Here is a 21,494-nt window from a genome sequence, read left to right on the forward strand (position 1 = left end):
TGGATCGGAGAAAGAGAGAATCCTAAATTATACTGCTCTTGCCTCTTCATAATTTAATTGGTTGCTTCCAAAGAAGTAGAGATGAATAGCTACGGAGAGGGACTGGAGGGGCCATTTAGGGGTGTTGCTTGTGACTCGTTGAATTCATGGTGGTCCATGCCAGAATGAATAATTTGTTCAATCGTGATGATGGCGTTCATGTGAAGGAGGAGACCACCTTGTGGATCTTAAAAGGAGAGTGTGGACTGGGGTTCTCGATCTCATCCAAAACTCTTCTGTCTCCCTCCCTCCACAGTAAGACAGACGTGGTCCTGAAAGACATCAATCTTTTCTGCCTCGGAAAGCTGACAATGATCCGACCAGCTCCCATGGCAAACGTTCACCATATGACAATATTCAAAAACGTATAAATTAATTGCTTCTCAGTGCCATGAACTAAAGAAAGGCATTCATTCATGCCTGGTTTATCTCTTTAATGGTTCTACTTCCTAATAAATTATTGGGTGGGTTCTCCCATCCCCCGTTATCAGAAGAAAGAAATACATCAGCTAGAGACGATCGATGGGATACAAGAAACACCAAAGTTTTATAAAGGACCTGCATATCTCTCTCCTAATGATGGCCTCTTCTTCTCAATATGATGCCTTCGTCCATAGCTAACCATATTGGTGCAATCATGCCGACAGTTGCAGACGGGACCATTCACGGATCCTAGCTATACATTGAGTGCCCACACGTACGTCCTAGAATTACCTTTGACCATGTACGATTCGTAGGAATGATACATACTCAATGCCATGGCACGGTAATTATTGTTAACTCCCTCAGAATTCCTTCCAGACTCATCACGGAGCTCCAGGCACATGGGTTCCGTTTCTCCCTAACAAACTTCAAACAAACTTCCATCCAGAATGTTCCCAGGAGAGTTATAAAACCTCCGTCTCACGCTCTCTCATGTATTCTGTGGAATGAAATGTAATCTCATTATCTTCTCCATTCTTTTCACTCTCCTTCTTCTTCAACGTACTCCAGTAACTGGAGCGTCTGTGCCAGCTACTGTTCATCATTGTGCCGGGGTATATTAGTCCAGGCTAATAACCTCTTCATGGTATCAGAGCAGCAATCCTCCCTGTGTTTTGGTGAGCTCCCGACAACCTTTCTTTTTTCTCATAGTTCATGTCATCCGACTCAATTATTCTTAAAGTGGTCTTACCTCCTCTCGATGACGAAGCTATGGCATCTCCCGGATCAACAAACAATTCCACTGATGCTCGCAGAAGTTTCTCCAACTCTGCTATCTCCCCAAATCTAAAATTCCTCATCACAAGGATTCAATCCTTGGTTCCAACTCAACTCACAGCTGAGAACTATCTTACCTGGCGCTCACAAATCACTCGTGTCTTCAAGGCGAGTGGGTTTCTTACCTTTCTAGATAATACAGCACCCTCAGTGTCTTCCAATGATTCCGAGGAATTCGACAATTGGCTGTTTACAGACCAATTTCTGTCCACTGCGCTGTACTCTACAATCTCCCCTTCTCTTCTTCCTTTTGTAGTCAACTTAGAACACTGTCACCAGATCTGGAGGACTCTTGAAAATCGTCTGAATTCAGCCACTCGGACACACATTATCCAGCTAAAGAATGAACTGCACAATATTCGGAAGAACAATTTATCAATGCAACAGTACCTTAATGAAGTTCGATCAAAGGTTGATGCTCTGGCAGCTGCGGGATCCAACCCTAAAGCAGAAGACGTCATTCTCTACATTCTAAATGGCTTACCAACCTGCTATGACTCCTTCGCCACTGCCATTCGAACTCGTTCTTCCTCCATCACCCTTGATGAACTATATGCTCTACTCTGTAGCGAGGAAATTATCATGCTGTCTAAAGAAAAGCAACATGTTCTTGATAATTCCTTTGCTTTAATGGCAACCAGAGGACGGGGCCGTGGACGTTACTTCTCCTCCTTTCGGGGACGTGGTCGCTCAAGACCAGGTGGCTGGTCTCAATCCTCTCCCAGCAGGGATTCCACATCTCTCATCGAGTTCCAGATCTGTCATAAGCCTGGGCATTCAGCAGCTCGCTGCTGGTTTCGTATGGATCCCAGTTATCATGGCAATCCTCGCCATTTCACTCGACCACAAGCTCACCTCGCTCATTCCTCTACTGGATCTTCATCTGGTGATTGGATCATTGACAGCGGAGCTTCACAACATATGACACCAGATTCATCCTTGGTTCATCAGCCCAGTTCCTACTCCGGCTCAGACAAGGTTCTACTGGGAGATGGTTCTTCCACTGATATTACTCATACAGGTTCAGGTATCCTTCATACTCCATTACACAAATTTTACCTACCTACGCTTCTACATACTCCACACATATCACATAACCTTCTTTCTGTCCACAAACTAGCTTTGGATCATAACTGCATCCTCATCTTTGATTCCTCTGGTTGTGTCATCAAGGACAAGCATTCCAACAAAACTCTATTCCAGGGACGATGCTCTGACGGCCTCTACAAAATTCCTTTCACTTTCACCCAGTCATCTCCTACAGCCTATACAGCGTCTACATCCCTCCCATCTTCAATCTGGCATCGTCGTTTGGGTCATCCGGCAAACACTACACTGCAACATCTCTCCAGCACTCTCCGTCTTCCTCGGTCAACTAACTATTCTTCCCTCTGTGAGCCCTGCTGCATGGCCAAGAGCAGTCGTCTTCCATTCAACTCACACTCACGGACTACAAAATCACCACTAGAACTAATCCACTCCGACGTCTGGGGTCCCTCTCCTCCCAGCTCCGATAACACCATTCGTTTCTATGTATTGTTCGTGGATGACTTTACACGTTACTCGTGGGTCTATCCCCTTGCTCGCAAATCGGATGTATTTGATAAATTTTTACATTTCAAATCTCTTGTTGAACGATAATTCAGTCATTCCATTAAATGTTTTCGCTCTGACGGAGGGGGTGAATTTGCTAATAACCGATTCCACTCTCTCTTCTCATCTCTTGGCATCGTCCATCAACTCTCTGCACCATATACCCCAGAACAAAATGGGATAGCCGAGCGAAAACACCGACATTTACTAGAAACTACCCGTAGTATTCTCATTCATTCCTCTCTTCCCACAACGTTCTGGATTGATGCCCTGATCACAGCTACGTATCTCATTAACAGATTGCCTACATCGACACTCAATTTTCAATCTCCATTCGAAGCACTTTACAACCACCCTCCAGACTACAATTTCCTCCGAACATTTGGTTGTCAATGCTATCCCTGGCTCCTCCCTCAAACCCATAGCAAGCTATCCCCTCGTTCCACACCTTGCATCTTCATTGGCTATTCTCCAAACCACAAGGCCTACAGGTGCTATAACCCAGCTACGGGAAAAGTCATCATCTCCAGGCATGTCCGCTTTGATGAATCTAAATTTCCTCACTCTTCCGCTCGTTCCACAACCTCAGCACAACCTCCTCTTCTGCCTTTTCCTTGTCTTGTACCACCCTCCCTATTACCTAACAATTCACACATCATTGCCTCGTCTCCACACTTCCCACAGCCAGCAACTTCAAATTCCATTTCTACCATCTCACCACAACCAGAGGATCGAGTCTCCTCCTCCTCCACAACTACCACACCTCCACCACCCGTTCGCCACCACATGATCACCAGACAGCAAACTGGTTCCCTTAAGCCCAAACAAATATTCTCACTCTTCAGCACCTCACCAGAACCATCTGAACCAACCTGTTACACAAAGGCAGTCACAGATATGCAGTGGAGAAAAGCCATGTCTACAGAGTTCGACGCATTACTCAGCCAGCACACCTGGGATCTGGTACCTCGGCCTCCCTCCCAACAGGTTCTCGGATGCCGAAGGACATACAGAATCAAGAGGAATTCAGACGGGTCCTTAGCTCGGTATAAAGCCAGATTAGTCGCCCAGGGTTTCAAACAACAATTCGGCATAGACTACACTGAGACATTCAGCCCCGTCGCCAAATTCCAAACCATCCGGCTCCTCCTTGCTCTTGCAGTTACCAAACACTGGCAGGTCCGACAACTAGATGTATCCAATGCGTTTCTTCATGGGAAACTAGAAGAACTGGTCTACATGGAGCAACCACAAGGTTTCAGTGATCCTCAGCACCCAGACCATATCTGCCTGCTTCGGAAGGCCATCTACGGTCTCAAACAGAGTCCCCGGCAATGGTTCGCTACATTTTCGAACTTCCTTCTACAACATGGTTTCAAATCCAGTGTTGCCGACCCGTCTCTGTTCTTCTCCCACCAAGACAATGCTTCAATGTATATTCTCATCTATGTGGACGACATCTTGCTCACAGGAGACTGTCCCCAGGCCTTAACAAACTTATTTCTTCAACTACAAGGTCAATTCCAGATGAAAGACCTGGGCCAATTATCTCATTTCCTGGGTATTCAAGCTACATTCTCTACTCATGGCGTTACACTCAACCAACAATCCTATGCCCTGAAACTTCTACACAAGGCCGGCATGCAGGATTGCAAACCAATGGCATCACCTCTTCCTTTGAAACTACCTGTCTTCCCTAACAGTTCGGCCCCATATTCCGACCCTACACACTACAGATGTCTCACTGGATCTCTACAATATCTGACTACTACCAGACCGGACCTTTCTTTTGCCGTTAACTATCTGTGTCAATTCATGCATAAGCCACTCGAGATACATTTTCAACTTCTCAAGCGAGTACTTCGCTACATCAAAGGCACTGCTGCTCTCGGTCTCTTCTTCAAACCTGGCTCTCTTCAGCTTTCAGCTTTCTCCGACTCAGACTGGGCAGGGGATTTCAATGATCGGAGATCGACCACAGGATACTGCATCTATCTAGGTCCAACTTAATCTCATGGTACGCGAAGAAGCAACCCACAGTCGCCAGGTCCTCCACCGAAGCCGAATACAGAGCTCTAGCAGTCACTGCATCGGAAATCATCTGGCTTCGTCGCTTGCTATTCGAACTTCAAATACCACCCGGTGCATCAACTCCCTTACACTGTGACAACATATCAGCGTTAGCCTTGGCATCCAATCCTGTATTTCATGCTAGAACTAAACATATTGAAGTAGACTATCACTTTGTAAGGGAGAAAATCCACTCCGGTGAACTATGCACAGCTCACATCGCCTCCGATGATCAGCCAGCCGATATTTTCACCAAGGCCCTCTCAACTCGCCGCCACCGTACTCTCTGCAACAAGCTGATGCTGATTCCCTCACCATCATCTTGCAGGGGGATGTTAACTCCCTCAGAATTCCTTCCAAACTCATCACGGAGCTCCAGGCACATGGGTTCCGTTTCTCCCTAACAAACTTCAAACAAACTTCCATCCAGAATGTTCCCAGGAGAGTTATAAAACCTCCGTCTCACGCTCTCTCATGTATTCTGTGGAATGAAATGTAATCTCATTATCTTCTCCATTCTTTTCACTCTCCTTCTTCTTCAACGTACTCTAGTAACTGGAGCGTCTGTGCCAGCTACTGTTCATCATTGTGCCGGGGTATATTAGTCCAGGCTAATAACCTCTTCAATTATCACAGAACGTCCACCGTCGTAAACGAGCTTTTATTTTTCCTTTCTTTTTTACAGTTTTTTATGTCCGTCGAACTTGCATGCACCTTACCACGGATTCTTCGGGCAGCATTTGGCGGAGCGGATCCGCTCACTCCCCTTACCACGAAGTGGCGGACCAGACGTACGTGTGTGGAGTTCCTCAACCAGATCCAGGGTCAGGATGGGCGATCTCTCCCGCATCCTTAGGCGGGAGTACGAGCCTGGCCCGAATTGTGCCTGGATCTGGCGATTGGGGCTCCACCCGAGGGTAGCGTTGTTTCTCTGGAAGGTGGTATGGGACCGTCTTCCTACTAGGGCTGTACTTGGAGGTCGAGGTGTGAGGATCCCATTGGTGTGCGGGGTTTGTGGTGTGGCCGAGACGGTGGACCATGCTCTGCTTCGGTGCACATGGGCTAGGGGTACTTGGCGTCTGGCAGGGGTCCCACAGGTCGTATGGCGGGGTAGGGACCTGTTCTTACAGGCCATGCGTCAGGGCTCGGAGTCCCCGCTGTTTCGTCTGGGGGCTGTTCGAGCGAGCTGCACTGCCTACCAGATCTGGCTGGCTAGGAATGCTCGCACCTTCGACGAACGTCGTATGTCGCCGCGATTTGTGGTCGAGTGTGCCCGCGTTCAAGCGGCTGAGCTGGGTTACACCATCCCTGTTGGAGGGACCTTGATAGCTCGGGACATCTGGGGTTCCCACTTTGCTTCGGCAGTTTCTCGTACGGTGTTTTTCACCTGGGAGCCCCCACCCCCGAGTTTCCTCAAGGTCAACTTTGATGGGTCTGTTTTGGATGGTGGCATACGAGGAGGCGCAGGCTTTGTTATTCGGGACCCGTCTGCCAGGATTGTGGCTGCCGGTGGCAGTCAGTTATTTGACACTTCGGTTCCGAGTGCAGAGCTGAGTGCAGCCTGGGCGGGCCTTCGCAATGCACGGTGTGTCTTACAGGCTAGGTCCGTCATCCTGGAGGGTGACTCGGCCACCGTCATCAGTTGGATCCAGAGGGGTCCAAGGAGTGGCGGTAGTGACCATCCCTTGCTCCGTGACATTTGGGCTATGGCGGGGGATGGATGGGCTTTTCAGGCCAAACATATTTACCGTGAAGGAAATGGTGCCGCGGATTGGGTAGCTGCGTACGTAGCTTGTCACTCCGGAGGCACCTTGTGGATTGGTGATGGGGAGTTGCCTTTGGCACTCCGAGGTATCCTATTTTTTGACCTTATTGGGTGTATCCGATCCCGTCAGGTATGATCCACCTGCATTAGCCAAAAAAAAAAAAACTTGCATGCACCTTTCATGAAACACAAACACTTTTTGAAATCTGCATTCTCCCCCTGTTCGTCTTAAAATAAGGCGAATCATTGCTGTAAAATTAGATGCCATATATTTTAAATAACTTAAAAAATAGTTGATCTTTTTTTCGCGACGTCGACCGTTGGACAGCTCTTTGCATAGTTCTCAAGGCATTCTGAATTTTCTCGTTCATCTGCTGCATAGATTTCCAAGCGACTATTGCGTGATCCAATGATGGTTTTGCACGAGGGAAGGTGAATCATTCTTTCACGTAAAAGATACAACCTCAGTCTATTTATAAGAGCTCGTATGTGGCACATATTTAGTTTCATATTGATTATATGCTGAAGATATTTTAGATATTAATACAAACCTAAAAAATCTAAATAATACCACTGGGCCAGTTTTTGGATGAGAATTAAGTCATTAGAAATGGTATCAAAATAGACTTGGTCAATGATCCATGACTAATTAATCGGTATTTTATATAATAAACAAATTTGGAAACCCTTGTTGGCTAGCTTTTTTTTTTTGGTGAAGTCTTGAGTTATTACATTCTCATTGCTTGACAACAAAAAAAGTTGGGCAAATTGCGAATTGGATAGAGAGATATCTATGTGATATTTCATGCTCATGTCCAGTAGTTGTGCAGAAACTTTTGGGATATTTTTCCTGCTATCATAAATCAAAGGTTTATGAGCAACTCATTCTTGGAGGATCACATTGTAAACTTTTAAAACCAAGCTCCCTCCTCAACATTTGGTTCCACATGGAGAAAGGGTAAAAAACTAAAGAAACATATGCTGGTAAAAGTTATGAGTGGGGATAAGTAAGGTTGTAAATAGGTTTGGTCGAATTAGGGCATGCTTGACCCCACCTAGTTTTCATGTATGAGACTTGATATTTGACCTGGGCCCAATCCAATAGATGATCGGATCTAGTTGGATTAGGTTGATGGAAAATGTTTTAGACCCAACAAGTCATTTGGATTGGATCAGGTCTTGAATCGGACCCAACACAAAATATTTAGATCTAGGTTGGCTTCGTATCAGGTCCAGATCTAAATTTGTTTATTAACAAAATTATATGAATAGAATATTGTTCTTATTTATGAATGAAACTGAATTTTGACTACCACAATTATTTACTAGCATTGTCAAAACTCCATGAATAAATATTTATCTAGAACCACAATCTGTCTCAAGATGTTAATAACCTCAGTAGCTGGCTTTTCTTAATGTAGCGAGATTAATTTGAGCACTTTTATTGTAACATAAAAAAAAGAGAGGAGACGACTTGGAATACTTTCTTTGGATTGACTCAGGTCGGTAACCAATAAAAAGATCCAAAATAGACCCATCTAGTGGACGGATCACATTGATATAGATTAGGTCAAGGTTTATGAAATCTAGACCCAACCACAAATGTGGAATGATTCTCATATTTAAACACGATCCGGCTCCATGGGTCTTCAAGAATGGGTTGGGTCAGTTCAGATCTAGATGGATCAGGTTTGGTCACAGGTCAATCCAATTTATTTGCAACCTTAGAGATTAAGTAAAATCTTGAATATGCTTGACCTATAATAATATACAAGCAAACCAGCTCTTTGATATGCTTGATTTTACATAAGCGAACTAAAATTTCAAAATCATCTGTATCTTGAAGAGACTCCATGTATTTTTCCATTTTATTCTTTTATTGGACTATCCAAAAAAAATATTTCAAATGATTAGATAAACAAAAGGACAGATAGAAAAACAACCCCACCCTTTAAGGAAACATAAGCATGCAAACGAGTCTGATTTGGATAGAATATATGCAAATTTTGAATTGTATGTAAGGTGAGGAACCAAGCGGGTGTATGTTTAACCCTATATCATCATGCGTGGAGTAGATTTAGGTACTTAAATAAGATCAAGAAACCCAAATAATATATTCCAGCTAGCTTTTTTGAATAAAATCTTGGATTATTATAAATGATATTAGAGTAAGCCCTATCTTTTGTCTATATGGATTGTGGGATACTGCAACTTAGACCCTTTTAGGGTTAATCATAGGCTGATCATTGTATTTGTAGTTGGATTTGAAAACTATTCCTTTCTCCTCCTCCTCACTTAATGATGAAAAAAAAAATCTTCCTAGATTCCGTTAAAGTTCTCAAGTTGACTTCATCTACATCTTCAACAACCATCCTTATTTCCTCAAAGCGGTCGGGACCCTTAGTCTAATGAAAATATTAGGACTTAAATGAAAAAAATATATGAGGACCAGTATGGGTATGTGTTTAGTTCTATATAGATTGTGTGCTAAGTAAATTTTGGATACTTATATAAGGCCAAAGAATCAAAATATATTTATCAGCTAATTGGAATGAGGCAGGTGGAGCTTCTCTCCTCCCTTTTGTCACAAAATAATATTAAGTAATTGATATTTGTAAATCTAATCCCTCTTTGTTTGTGTTATTCTTTTGGGTATACATTTTGATCTCTCCGAGCTGAAGTATCTCATCTTTTAAATTTGTATTTTTTGATCTTAGCCTATCTTTTCTAAAGTTTAAGTATATTTATATCTTTTGATTTTAGCTCTGAAACAGCATGAATACATCAACTAAAACTACTGCTTTAGGACGGTCTTGGATTTCCGCTATCAAGGATGAACTTGAGATTATTGGATTGGACGGTGAATTAGATCATTACCGTGTAAGATGATCCGAGGTACAAACAAACGTGAGATGTCGTCACCTCCATTGAGGTCGGTTGGCTGTTGGAGCCATCGCCCCTTCCAAACATCCCCTAAATCGGTAGTCTAAGATCCAGCGGGAGAAATTGAAGGGAAGATCGTCATAGTTATACGAATCAGGAGAACTTAGGGTTTCCCATTTTTCTCGGGACTTGGAAGCAGGTTGTTTGATTTCAGATTGAGCGAAGCGAGGGAGGGAGAGTAGGAGGAAATAATAGTAGTGAGAGGAGAGAGATGCGGCCCTTGACATTCTTGAAGTACAACCGGGAGTGGGACCTGCTCTTCTCGTGCGCCAAGGACCACAACCCCACCGTCTGGTTCGCCGATGAAGGCGATCGCCTCGGCACCGACCGCGGTCACAACGGCGCCGTCTGGTGCTGCGACGTCTCCCGTAACTATTTTTACGCCCCACTATTCGCTTCCCTCTCTCCTGGGATCTCTTTGGGTCTTTTCTATCGCCTTGTTTGGTTTGCATCGGCGTATCTGCTAGAAAGTTTAAGTTTTTGCAGGCCCGTTGGATTCTATGAATTTTTTTGCGGTTTTCTTATTTTTCTGGCTATTCTTTTGTGTTTTTACTTATCTTCTTTCTTTGGTTTCGATAATATTGTTCTGTTTGGTTGCAGGTAATTTCATATTCATGCTGAAAAACTAGGAGCCTTTATTCAAAAGATTTTTGATGTTTTAAAAGATTTTTTAATTTTTCTCCAGTATATATTTAAATTATTTTTCTTATTGTTCTGCTTTTGATGTAATATTTTGTATTTTTATTTAATGTGATAGGTAAAATTCTCTATATGATCATGTCATTTTTTTCAATATGCCATTGACTATTTTTTTATTTTAATAATGATCCAGGTGATTCTAGACTCTGATCACAGGCAGTGCAGACCAGATTGTAAAGCTGCGGTAATGTTCAGACAGGAGCTCAACTCTATTCTTTTAACTTGGATTCTCCAGCTAGAGCTGTGGATTTTTCTGTGGGTGATAAGCTTGCTGTGATCACTACCAACCCATTTATTTGGCTTCCATCCACCATTCAAGTGAAACGAATTTCCAGAGATCCTACTGAACGTATGGATTGTTATATGGTATCTTCATCCTAATATAAGTGACACACAATTCCCTTATTGAACCTGTATGTTTCTTGTTTTAGAAACGAACTATTTTTGCATTTAAATGTTATGGTTGTTAAATGTTCTATTAATTGATCTCCATCAACAAATGGTTGGAATGTGATTAAGCGGCTTACACTGAAGTGTCTTTTTTATTAGTTTTCATGAATAATAACTAGTCGGTGGCCTTCCATTTAGGTTCAATAAATGATGTTGAATTTAGCTAACAGGTAAAACTATTGGTCTGTACTTTTACCCACATTGCACACGTTGCTACGAATTAATTTGAATCTGCAGTTAGGTGTGGCTATTGTATGATATGAAATCGTAGCACTATATAAGATTATAAACTTGCAGTATAGTTTATTGATGAAGCAGCTGTATATATTACATGTATATTTCATGTAATATGATCACCCTAATTTAACTTCACGGTAATTTTTGTTTACTCAAAATATTTCTTGCAGAGACTAGTGAATCAGTGCTTACAATTAAGGAACCTCAAGGAAGAACCAATAGGGCTGTTTGGGGGCCTTTAAACAAAACTATAATAAGTGCTGGTGAAGATATGGTAATCCGTATATGGGATTGTGAGGTGGGAACAAGCATCCTCATATTTATAATTTTTCTCCAAAAAAGTACGTATTGGTATATTCATAGGGCAATACATTGCAATCCTTTTTTGTGACTCTCAATTACATGTTTGTTCAGTGTTGGAATTTATATTTTGAATGTGCAGACTGGACACCTGCTGAAGGAGTCAGATAAAGAAACTGGTCATCAGAAAACAATAACTCGACCATCAAAATCTGCAGATGATTCTCATTTCATCACAGCTTCCTTGGATAAAACTGCTAAGGTGATAATCTGTCTTGATTATATAACTATTATAAGATTTACCTTTATATTATGTCTGGTTGTCTTGTGATTGTGCTCTTAGTTGTTCATATGTAATCTTGACTTAGCTCTGGGATACAAGGACATTGACTCTTATCAAGACGTACGTGACAGAATGCCCTGTCAATGCTTGTACAATATCTCCGCTTCTTGACCATGTATTTATCTAACTTACTCATCTATGTCTGCATCTGCTTGTGAGCTTTGTGCTATACCTTTGTAATATATTGTCATTTTTATTATTGTTAAAAACTTCTAGGCAAAATACATGCACAAAATTTTTATGTAAATAAATGTCAAAATATGTTTTAACATCAGGGCTTCTTTAGGAATTTTTGATGATATTAGAATCTGGAAATGGGATAACTTGAACGCTTATATGTCGAGGGTGCACTTAGAGGGCTCATGGTATTGGCAAAGACAAAAATCTAGTATCATATAGTTGTTCCTCTAGTTATCCACACTCCTTTTGGACTACCGTCAGAGGGTTCTTACTGAATGGTGACTTGATGTACCCTTTGTTAGTGGAAGATTATTGCGTAAACTGCATATAACCCAATGATCACTCAGCTATAAAGCATACACACAAATATGAGATGCATATACACAGATATACTGAAATATTATGTCTTGAAAGAATAGGATATGATAACAGCTGAGATACAAGAATAGTTAATTATAGATCTTTTGCAGATATCATAGTTTATGAAATGGATGATCCCAATATATATGTATATGTATATATATAAGCATTCGTAAAGCACAATGGATGATCCCAATATCATAGTTCATGCTTTGTACAATAACTTCAACATCCACAAATTCCATCATTTAGTTGTCATTCGCATTCATGAAATGCAGTTCATACTTCCCATTAACATAAACATCATACTTTAAGCTAACCATCCATCATTAAAAGTTAAAATTCATTTAAAATAAAATAAAATAAAAGAAATCGATTCCCTTCGTCCCGGGAAGCAAGTGACCTAACTCCTAAGTGTATCTGAGAAGTATATGGAAATCCCTTTTTGAATTTTAGATATTAAAACTATTTGATGCATATCCTAACCATATCAAACAAGTATCAAATCTGATACAATTTCAGATACAGAGATGGCATGCATATTGAACTATTTGTGTTTCCTAGTTACAGGGTATATGGTTTCCTTTCTAAAGATTTTAAGTTTTTTCAATAAAAAAAAAAGGTTTGGACCCTGTTGAGCTGGTAACATGGAGGCTTGGTCCTTGAATTGGTTCAAGAGTGTGAGTGCAAGTTTAAAACTCGCGATTTTGTGGCAGATATAGAAATAGAGAAACTAGAAAGTCTTTTAGAGGTTACCTTTCAATATTGAGGAATAATATGCATCATGGGAAGTATTTTTTTATATGTGCATGTTCCTGTTGCTAGATACTGGATTTTTGCTTTTATGTTAGTCTAGAGCTTCAGTTAATTTCTGAGTTGAATTTTGTTTTTTGTTTTTCTTTAGGTAATGATTGGAGGTGATCAGGATGCATCACATGTCACAACCACTGATCGCCGTGCTGGAAAGTTTGAGGCTAAATTTTTTCATAAGGTGATCTTTCTTCATTTTTTGTCAATAACATGAAGTTTAGAATTTTAAATTAGAAATCATATGCTTATGCTGCATTTTCCTACTTGCAATACAGATTCTTCAAGAAGAGATTGGGGGTGTGAAAGGCATTTTGGACCAATAAATGCTCTAGCATTCAATCCTGATGGCAGAAAGTTCTCTTTCTGCCCTTCCTTGCCCTTCCTTTAGTTTATGTCTTTGTAGCCGTAGTTTTTGAAGTTACTAACAAAACAAAACAAGTTTCTGTGCTTATTATACAACTGTTTGTATATGCACGTCTTTTCATATTTATGATGCTTTTAAATTTGTTATTGTACGCTTAATTGCATTATGTATGTGCCCTATTGCTTCTGTACTGCTTTTGGATGGTTTTTACTTTTATACTTGCTTAATTCTTCTTTTTGTCATCTCTAAAATGTTATTTGTGTGTCTGCATGCATGCCTGCATGTTCCAATGTGTGTGTACACTTGCACAAGTTTGGGATTTTAGTCTAATATGAAAAGTAGGGAATACAAAAACTGTCCCATTTTTTTCCAACATGTTACTTTTTGTTATCTTTTACTGATTTTCACCTGGTGCCCTGGAGATTAGGTGGCACATTCAGATACTCATGCAATTTCTTTACTTGTTACTGAATAATTTAACGTGTTAATTATTATTTCCAGTTCTGGTATGGCAATTTTGTGGATAGTGTGAGTAAGCCAATTATATTTGGCACTATATCTATATACAAATTGTGCCATTGTAGTCGAGGATTTTGGAGTTATTAAAAGAAGTGAAGTTGTGGAGTTGAAAGGATATTTCACTGACAGAGTGATGTTACTTTAAAATGGTTCTAAATTCAACATTTTTTAAAAAGCCTCATGAATGAGGAACTGCAAAGTTGATACCATATGATTGAGACCAATGTCTGCTATGCCGATACCGGGCCCCGTACCGGTTGCCCAGTGGCACGGGTTAGTACGGCCCCACGCCGTGCCGTGCCGTGCCGACCCAGTACTAATGCAGTAGAGGTGGGGGAGAGGGAGAACGAGAAAAGGGGAGGGAGGAAGGAAGAGAGAGGCCGGCCGGCGGATGCCGGAAAGCCTCTGCGTGGAGGAGGCGGAGGCCGGGGAGATGCTGAGGCGGGCTTCGCCAATGGTCCCCTGTTTCGTTCAAATATATTGCCTATCATCTTTCTTCGCCAGCTGTTTCTCAGGTCTGCGCTTTCTTTCAGGGAGAAGGCAATCTTGTCTATGTAACAAATAAAGCTTGTTGTTTGTGTGTTTCTTGTCAAAAATGTCTGGTTGCATGCAGCTTTTAAATTTTTGTTTCATTCGAGCCTTTGGAAATTTTTCAACAATGCCTTCTGCTTTCACCACTGATGAGTTCTGCACTGTTTCAGAATGTGAGCGTGGTGCAGATCTTGCATCATTTCTGTGACTAAAACCTGACCCTCTTCAGAATGCTGAAAAATGTGAAGCTGCATTCCTGAGAAGTCAGTTTGGATATTTGATTGTAGCCTTGCACACTAGCCTCAATTGGCAGACGGATGGTCTTTTAGGCTTATGTTGGTGGTGCACTTTTAGGTTATATTTGGTTTTCCACTTTTCTTGCAGTGTTTAGAAAAATCATCATTTATCATCCATTTTTCTCCGCCTATGTTTGAGTAGGAGCATCATTCTGATAAAAAACCTGGCCTAGCAGTACTTCACAGAGTGAATCGGTGATGCTGCTGAACCAGCGGTGGAAGTTCCATACACGGCTTGTACTAGTAAGAAAGACCTGAAGATCACTTCTGGCCAGGACATTTGGTGTTTAAAACAAGAGCCTTAGTCTATAAGTTGTGGTCCTTTATGATGTGCCTTGTAAATTTTTCACTTGGTCCAGTTTAAAGTTTTAAAGTTTATCCAATATGTAATCTTAATGATAACTGGAAAGTTGAGGTCCTTTAGGCAACTGCAATTATTTAATTCTAACACACAAGTCGGTCCAATTATCTCATGCCTTGGAGAGTTAAATATGTGGTGTCCCAACCTTAGCTATAAACCATTCAACTCTACTGATCATTCTACCTTTTGATCTTATAAGAATGGCATATGGAGAGGAAGAAAGTTGAGTCCACGTAAGATCCGCGATGCTATTCTTCTAGAGTTATTGCATGCAAGTGCCATGTCTGTCCATTATCCAAGGTTTTCACACAACGACGTGGTTTCTACCTCGATAGGTGATCAATAGCAGATGATCTGAGATCTTAGATTATCTCGCACAAAAATAAAAGATGGAGTGGTTCTGGAAAGAGGGATTTCAGATATATTTCATTGATGGGTGTCTGATATGAAACAAACCTCGCTGGTGTAAATCCTTGCTAGTATCCAGCTGCCTCTAAGCTTGGATTGTTTGGGGTCTGGTTCAGGTTCAGGCACAAACTACTCACAGATTGATTCAGGCCGACTCCAGCTAGGACTTGACATGAAAAATTTCTTCTCCTTTTGTTTCGGTTATCTTAGGCAGGAAATATTCCATAGCTCTTTCCCGTTGCCTAGGGAACCTTGATGAAGAGAAGATTCAAATCCAAGTCTTCGGTACAACCAACAAGGACTTTACCAGGTGGCTAAGTTTTCACTTTCAAATATCCAAATACTTGTATATAGATCTAATAAAATATAATAATAAGTAACTTGTTGCATGATCTTTTAAAATTAAAAGGAGAAAGGACATGGATCTTTAATGGTATATGATGATATAGTATCACTAATGTTCTCTGGTACTAGAATTGCTTCAAAGGACATGTCACATGCATGCACCAATATACATGAGCTAATAATGTCATCATACTTTGCTATGAATTGCTTTTTATATGACAATGCAGCACAACAATGATCTAGGAGGATCCTCATATTGATGTACACCACTTTGGCCACTACGAACAGAGCTGGACAGGAACAGAAGTAGGATCCACTACATTAGGAAGCCGACTCATAGGCCTAACTTTCAGAGGTCATAACTTGATCATACGACGTCCGATTGAGATGATTTTTTTCTTTTGAATTAAGCAATGTTTGAGATCTACGATGTGACACCCTTTAAGGGATGGCGCCCTTAGTGATCAATCCCAAATTTCATCATTTGGGCGTGAAATGAACCGGTCAAATCGAAAGTTAATTTTTTTTTTGGGTAAGATTTTGATCAGGCGTAGCTTTCTATCCAAGAAGAATCAGACGAAGCAACACAAGGAAGAGTTGATGTAGAAGCCGAGAACTATCTCTTTAGAATTTTTATCTTTTTTAAAAAAATATATATACTAGTAATATCTATTTTAGGAAAGAAAGTTTTGGTTGATTTAGGAAGTATTACCAAGGAGTGATGGTATTGAACTATCACATTCATATCATCAGCTATATACCTTTTTCCGGTGCTTGAGTTGCTTCATATGCAATATCACATGCGTGCACTCACATACACATCCTAATAATATTGTTGTTAAACTTCCAATGGGCCATTATTACCATCACATATTATAGAAAAATATGGCGTCGCAGTAGGCCGTTGAATCAGTGAATGCATTATCGAAAACAGATCGATGTTGGTGCTACTCAACATTGTCACTCAGATCATCAGTTATACGTCAGATACTCAAATTGCATCGTATACCTTATCACATGCATGCACTAACATACCTGTGCTTATAATGTCGTTAGACCATGGTACGAGCCAAACTGCCAATCATCTTTTATAGACAAATTAAGTATGCTAAAGCCATAGTTGCATGAATAAACTAGCCAAAAGCTATTCCCCTGCTACTTGAGACGAATGGTTAATTGAAGCCAATTTTCCGTGGCCCACCAGTGCGGAAGGGGCGTTTGTCCTTTGACGTTGCCAAGGGTCCTTTTGCAAGCCGCTTGAGATCCCAGCAACTCAAAAGCAAAATCAAAATCAAAATCAAAGGAGAGCTGGATGGTGGTTTCTTAAAGCATGCACCCCAAAGTTTCAGACACTTGCCATTTGCATTATAGAAGCAAGCAATCCTCCTTCTTCAACCCACCCATCGTGCATGTGCTTCCCCACTCTTTATCACTTCTTGATGATCACAATGGCTGAATCCCATGATTCCCTCCACCTCCAATGTAAACTAAGCTACATCAGACTGACCAATCTCGGCAACGTTGGTCTCACGAAGAATCTCTTTATGAGATGCTATATCTCTGCTGGGAGTGGAAGGAGGATTCAGATCGACACTCGTGAAATCCCATCGAGGGATGATCTAACATGGGACTGCATCGCATCGGTGGAGTGTCAGGGGCCCTCGAGCCGGATGCAAGAGCTACGAGAGCAACACAGCATCGTGTTCGAGCTACGCCGGAGGAAAGAGATGCCGGTTCTTGGGAGACTAGCAAGGTCTGAGCTTTTCGGAAGAGCTGAGATTGCATGGAGAGATGTATGGGGGTCAACTGACATGTCCGTAGAGAGACAGGTTAGTCTTGGTCCGACGAAATGTTTGCCCGTTGCCGTTGAGCCGCCTGTGTTGGTGGTCAGGGTGGAGGTTGGAGTGTCAAAAGCGGCGGAGAATGGGAGAGTTGGCCGGAGGGTAGAGTGGAAGGAGGGATGTAGCTGTGGAGACTGTGAGTGGAGGAGCGTGGGCGAGGACGAGGTGGGTGTGTTTGCAGTGGCAGATGATGCATGCGAGTAGTTCTCCATGCTAAACTTATATTACTGTGCATTTGTTTCAATCTAATTGTATAATTTTTGTTTCTCCATATGGCCTGGTGTTGATATACCTCCCTCCCTCCCTCTCCCTCTCTCCCTCTCTCTCTCTCTCTCTCTCTCTCTCTCTGTGTGTGTGTGTGTGTGTGTGTGTGTGTGTGGTCTGATGATGTTTGTTCCGAATTAAGCACTTAATTACAGGAAGTATGTGGAAAATTTAACACCCTAAACTAACATCTTGATGACTGCATAAGTATAGATCTATACTTACAATAACTATGGGTTCTCATTGGCATCCCCAATTACGCCATGCTATCGCAAATTTTAGGGAGACAGATAGATGGTCTGTCCATTTGATTTGCTGCCCAACAGTGTTAATTTCTTGTGAGAGACCTTGTCATGCATGCACGCCAAGAAATACACCCATCCAAATCCGAGGCATTTGTTAGGTTATTCAAGACCCTGCTTGCTAACAACCAGTGCATGCACATCAGTGGCATTCAATATATATAATAACTGCTGAGCGTGGAGTAACATAGTACAAGCATGGTGCTAAATGAACAACTGGTCTTGTGAGACATGAAGGCAGCAAAAGCATTACCAGATCCTACAATACATGACAAAGACTTGTTCAGTGGTGGATCCATGGTGAGATTGCTCAAGGGAGAAGGGGAAGGACTCAACATCTCAAAAATGTTTCACCCTTAGCTCAGCCTACTTGGGAGAATCATGCTGAGAATACTTCAGAGATAACGAGGCTTTAATTTATCGGGAGCCGAATTCGCCAAGCTAGGCTAGAAAAGCTGGGGTCCATGGTCATTCAATCCTGCACCATTTTACAATAGGTAACACGACCAAACTTCATCGAAATTGACGAGAGAGTCGTGGATGCAGGACAAAATCGTCCTGAAACAAGGTCAAGGGCCAAGCCTATACCTTCACTGCCAAAAACCCCAGAAAGATCTCCAAACACTTAATAAAATAAAAAATACAAGGTGACCCTTGACTCATAAGTATCCAATGAATTTAAGTTTTGCAAATAAGTTAATAATAGGTCAAATTACATTCCACCAAATATCAGTTCAAAATAGAGCATCACTACTATTACTATAAATTGCATTTTGAGACAAAACTATTAAGGCCCACCTGGGCCCAGCCCATTTGACCGGCCCAAGTTCGGCCCAAAGGGGGGCGAACGAGCATGTACCAGCCGAGGAGTCTTCCTCTTCTCCTTTCGGCAATTTCGACCGAGATGAGAAGTTCCTGAGGGACCCTAGGGCTCCTCCATAAGAGAGAGAGAGGCCCACCTCCATAGCCCTCCACCAACAATCATCGAGCCCTCTTTTCTCTCTTTGAATTCATGGCAGCTCACCTTCATGTTCCCCAAAAATTAGAGCTTGAGACACCACCTACGTAACAACCCCGACCTTCCTCTTCTCTCCATAACCCAAAATCATGACAGTCGGCTCTAGCAATCAGCCGAAAATTGATCGAAACTTAGACCTTGTTTTTTTCCTTATTTTGGGCTAAAGTTTTTCCTCTTTTTCGGTCACCGACGCCACCGTTCCTTGATGTCGAGGCCTTGGTTGAGTCGCCTGGCCTCCCTACTTTCTTCCCTAGTGGAGCCATGGCCGCCCGTGAGCGACCAATGGTCGAAAATCAGGAAAAGGCTCTGATTCTCCTATTTTTTGAGCCTTTTTCTTGGATTTTCTTGCCGACCGTCCACCACCTTAGGCAACTGTCCAAGTCCCCTGGCACGACCCCCGACTATCCACTTCTCTCTCAACTTTCTCTCTCTAGAATATCTCCTTTCTCCCTCTTCTTGTTACTTTAAAACTAGTAAAGTTACTGAATAGGAATTAATTTTGCTTTTAATATTTTTAAATAGGTTTAGCAAATTCATCTAGTAAAGTTTGTAAGTCTAAGATAAAAGAGATAAGTAGATCTTGTATGCTTTATTATTTTTCTGATTATTATGTTTTTTATGCATAAGATTTGCATGTGAAAATATCATATTTTTTAAAAAAATTAAAGACCAAGCATATAATATTATGAAACTCATGATTTATTGCGAAATAATGATTCCATAAATATTTTAATATTAATGACTTGTTTATAAACTATCAACTCCATATTTATGATATTTATATTTTTGTTATGAAAACAATAGTTTCTTGATTATTCTATTGTTTAAGGGTTAATAATGAACTGTGAACTCTTTATAGCTTTTTAGCAATTTATTCATGTATGATTCAAGAGAATATTATTTAAGATAACTGTGGCAAAATGCTCTCATATAACTATATATGATCTCTAAAAGTAGGGTAGATCAACATCCAGAGCTAGTTCACTAGTTTCATATGATATTATCAGTAGGTAACAGTAGTTGGCATATAACCCTACCAACGGATAATAATAGCTGACATACGACCTTGTCAGTGGGTAATAATAGTTGGCATACGACCCTACCAACAGATAGTATTAGTTGGTATTTATCGATTATGGCTCTGTCAAGGGTATAATGACCTTAGCATTTAGTCTGAGAGTAGTAATTTAATCAATGATATGGTTAAATGATAAATAATTTATAATTTTATTTATGTTATACACCTGAAATTATGTTTAAGACATATTGATGACTTATACATGCATGATTGACTTTATGGCTTACTTTACATATGATACTATAAGATATTCTATCTTGCAATAATTGTTATTTTCTCTATATGATGCATCAATTTATGCAAAACCTTATGATTGATCTCGTAAGGTAATGAAAGATTTACTTACTGAGCTGTGTTGCTTAATTATCTCTATTTTATTTTTCCATCTTCAAACAAATAGGGTCAGTAAGGATGAAGCATGGTTCAGGCTTAGGAGTTTGTCCTAGCAAGCTTGGCAATTTATAGCTGAATTTTAGTTTCTTAGTCGATTATAAGTTTGTAGCTTAGTAATTTTTAAATATTGAAGATTATGGGATTTGGTATTTATATTTGGATTTAGATTCTTTAAATTGATGTTTACTTTGTTATCTAATGGATGATGAAAATTAGATTTTTATTTATTATATTTTATTTGTGATGGATTTGGAAGTTAAATGTAATGCTTGACTTCGTGTTATCATGGGTTGTATCTCTCGGTAGCATGGTCGTATTATATCCCAGATTTGGGGCATGAGAGAAACCATTTCCAAAAAGTCCAACATCAATGTAGCTTTCTAGATCATTTTGAACTACCTTAATCGAAACTAGAAATTTTTAGCCATTTTATTGAAGATCTATAATGCTGATGTATTACCGATAAAGTTCAACTTAATTATGAAAATACCATTCCATGGTTTTACTAAATTGAGGATGATTACATTTTTGGTCACTTTTTTAATCTCTATAGAAATATTTGTTACTTGGTTTACAAGTCCTATAGGACCTAGAAAACTATTTTTGCTAAAGATTTTATGGATCTTAGGAATCCAACCCTCCAAATATCTCAATGTACTCAATTTTGATTATTAAAAAATTAATAAAGCTTCGTATTTACTTGATGTGCTTGGTATATTCTCTTT

At 40.7% G+C, this 21,494-nt stretch overlaps 1 protein-coding gene and 1 pseudogene across 1 annotated transcript; both read left to right on the forward strand.

The window, feature by feature from the left end:
• The first annotated feature begins 5,792 nt into the window (after positions 1 to 5,792).
• LOC103711286 lies at positions 5,793 to 15,230 on the forward strand (annotated as a pseudogene).
• A 1,956-nt stretch (positions 15,231 to 17,186) lies between these two features.
• On the forward strand, positions 17,187 to 17,985 carry LOC120111775. The gene has a single exon (XM_039129674.1). It carries the CDS (start codon positions 17,283 to 17,285, stop codon positions 17,916 to 17,918), a length of 636 nt encoding a protein of 211 aa, XP_038985602.1. The 5' UTR covers positions 17,187 to 17,282; the 3' UTR covers positions 17,919 to 17,985.
• The last annotated feature ends 3,509 nt before the right edge of the window (positions 17,986 to 21,494 follow it).

The sequence above is a fragment of the Phoenix dactylifera genome, chromosome 8, assembly GCF_009389715.1.
Source record: "Phoenix dactylifera cultivar Barhee BC4 chromosome 8, palm_55x_up_171113_PBpolish2nd_filt_p, whole genome shotgun sequence".
Taxonomy (NCBI): domain Eukaryota; kingdom Viridiplantae; phylum Streptophyta; class Magnoliopsida; order Arecales; family Arecaceae; genus Phoenix; species Phoenix dactylifera.

Excerpts from the sequence above, each read along its gene's own strand:
- LOC120111775 (XM_039129674.1), top strand. The coding sequence starts at position 17,283 with ATGTGCTTCCCCACTCTTTATCACTTCTTGATGATCACAATGGCTGAA.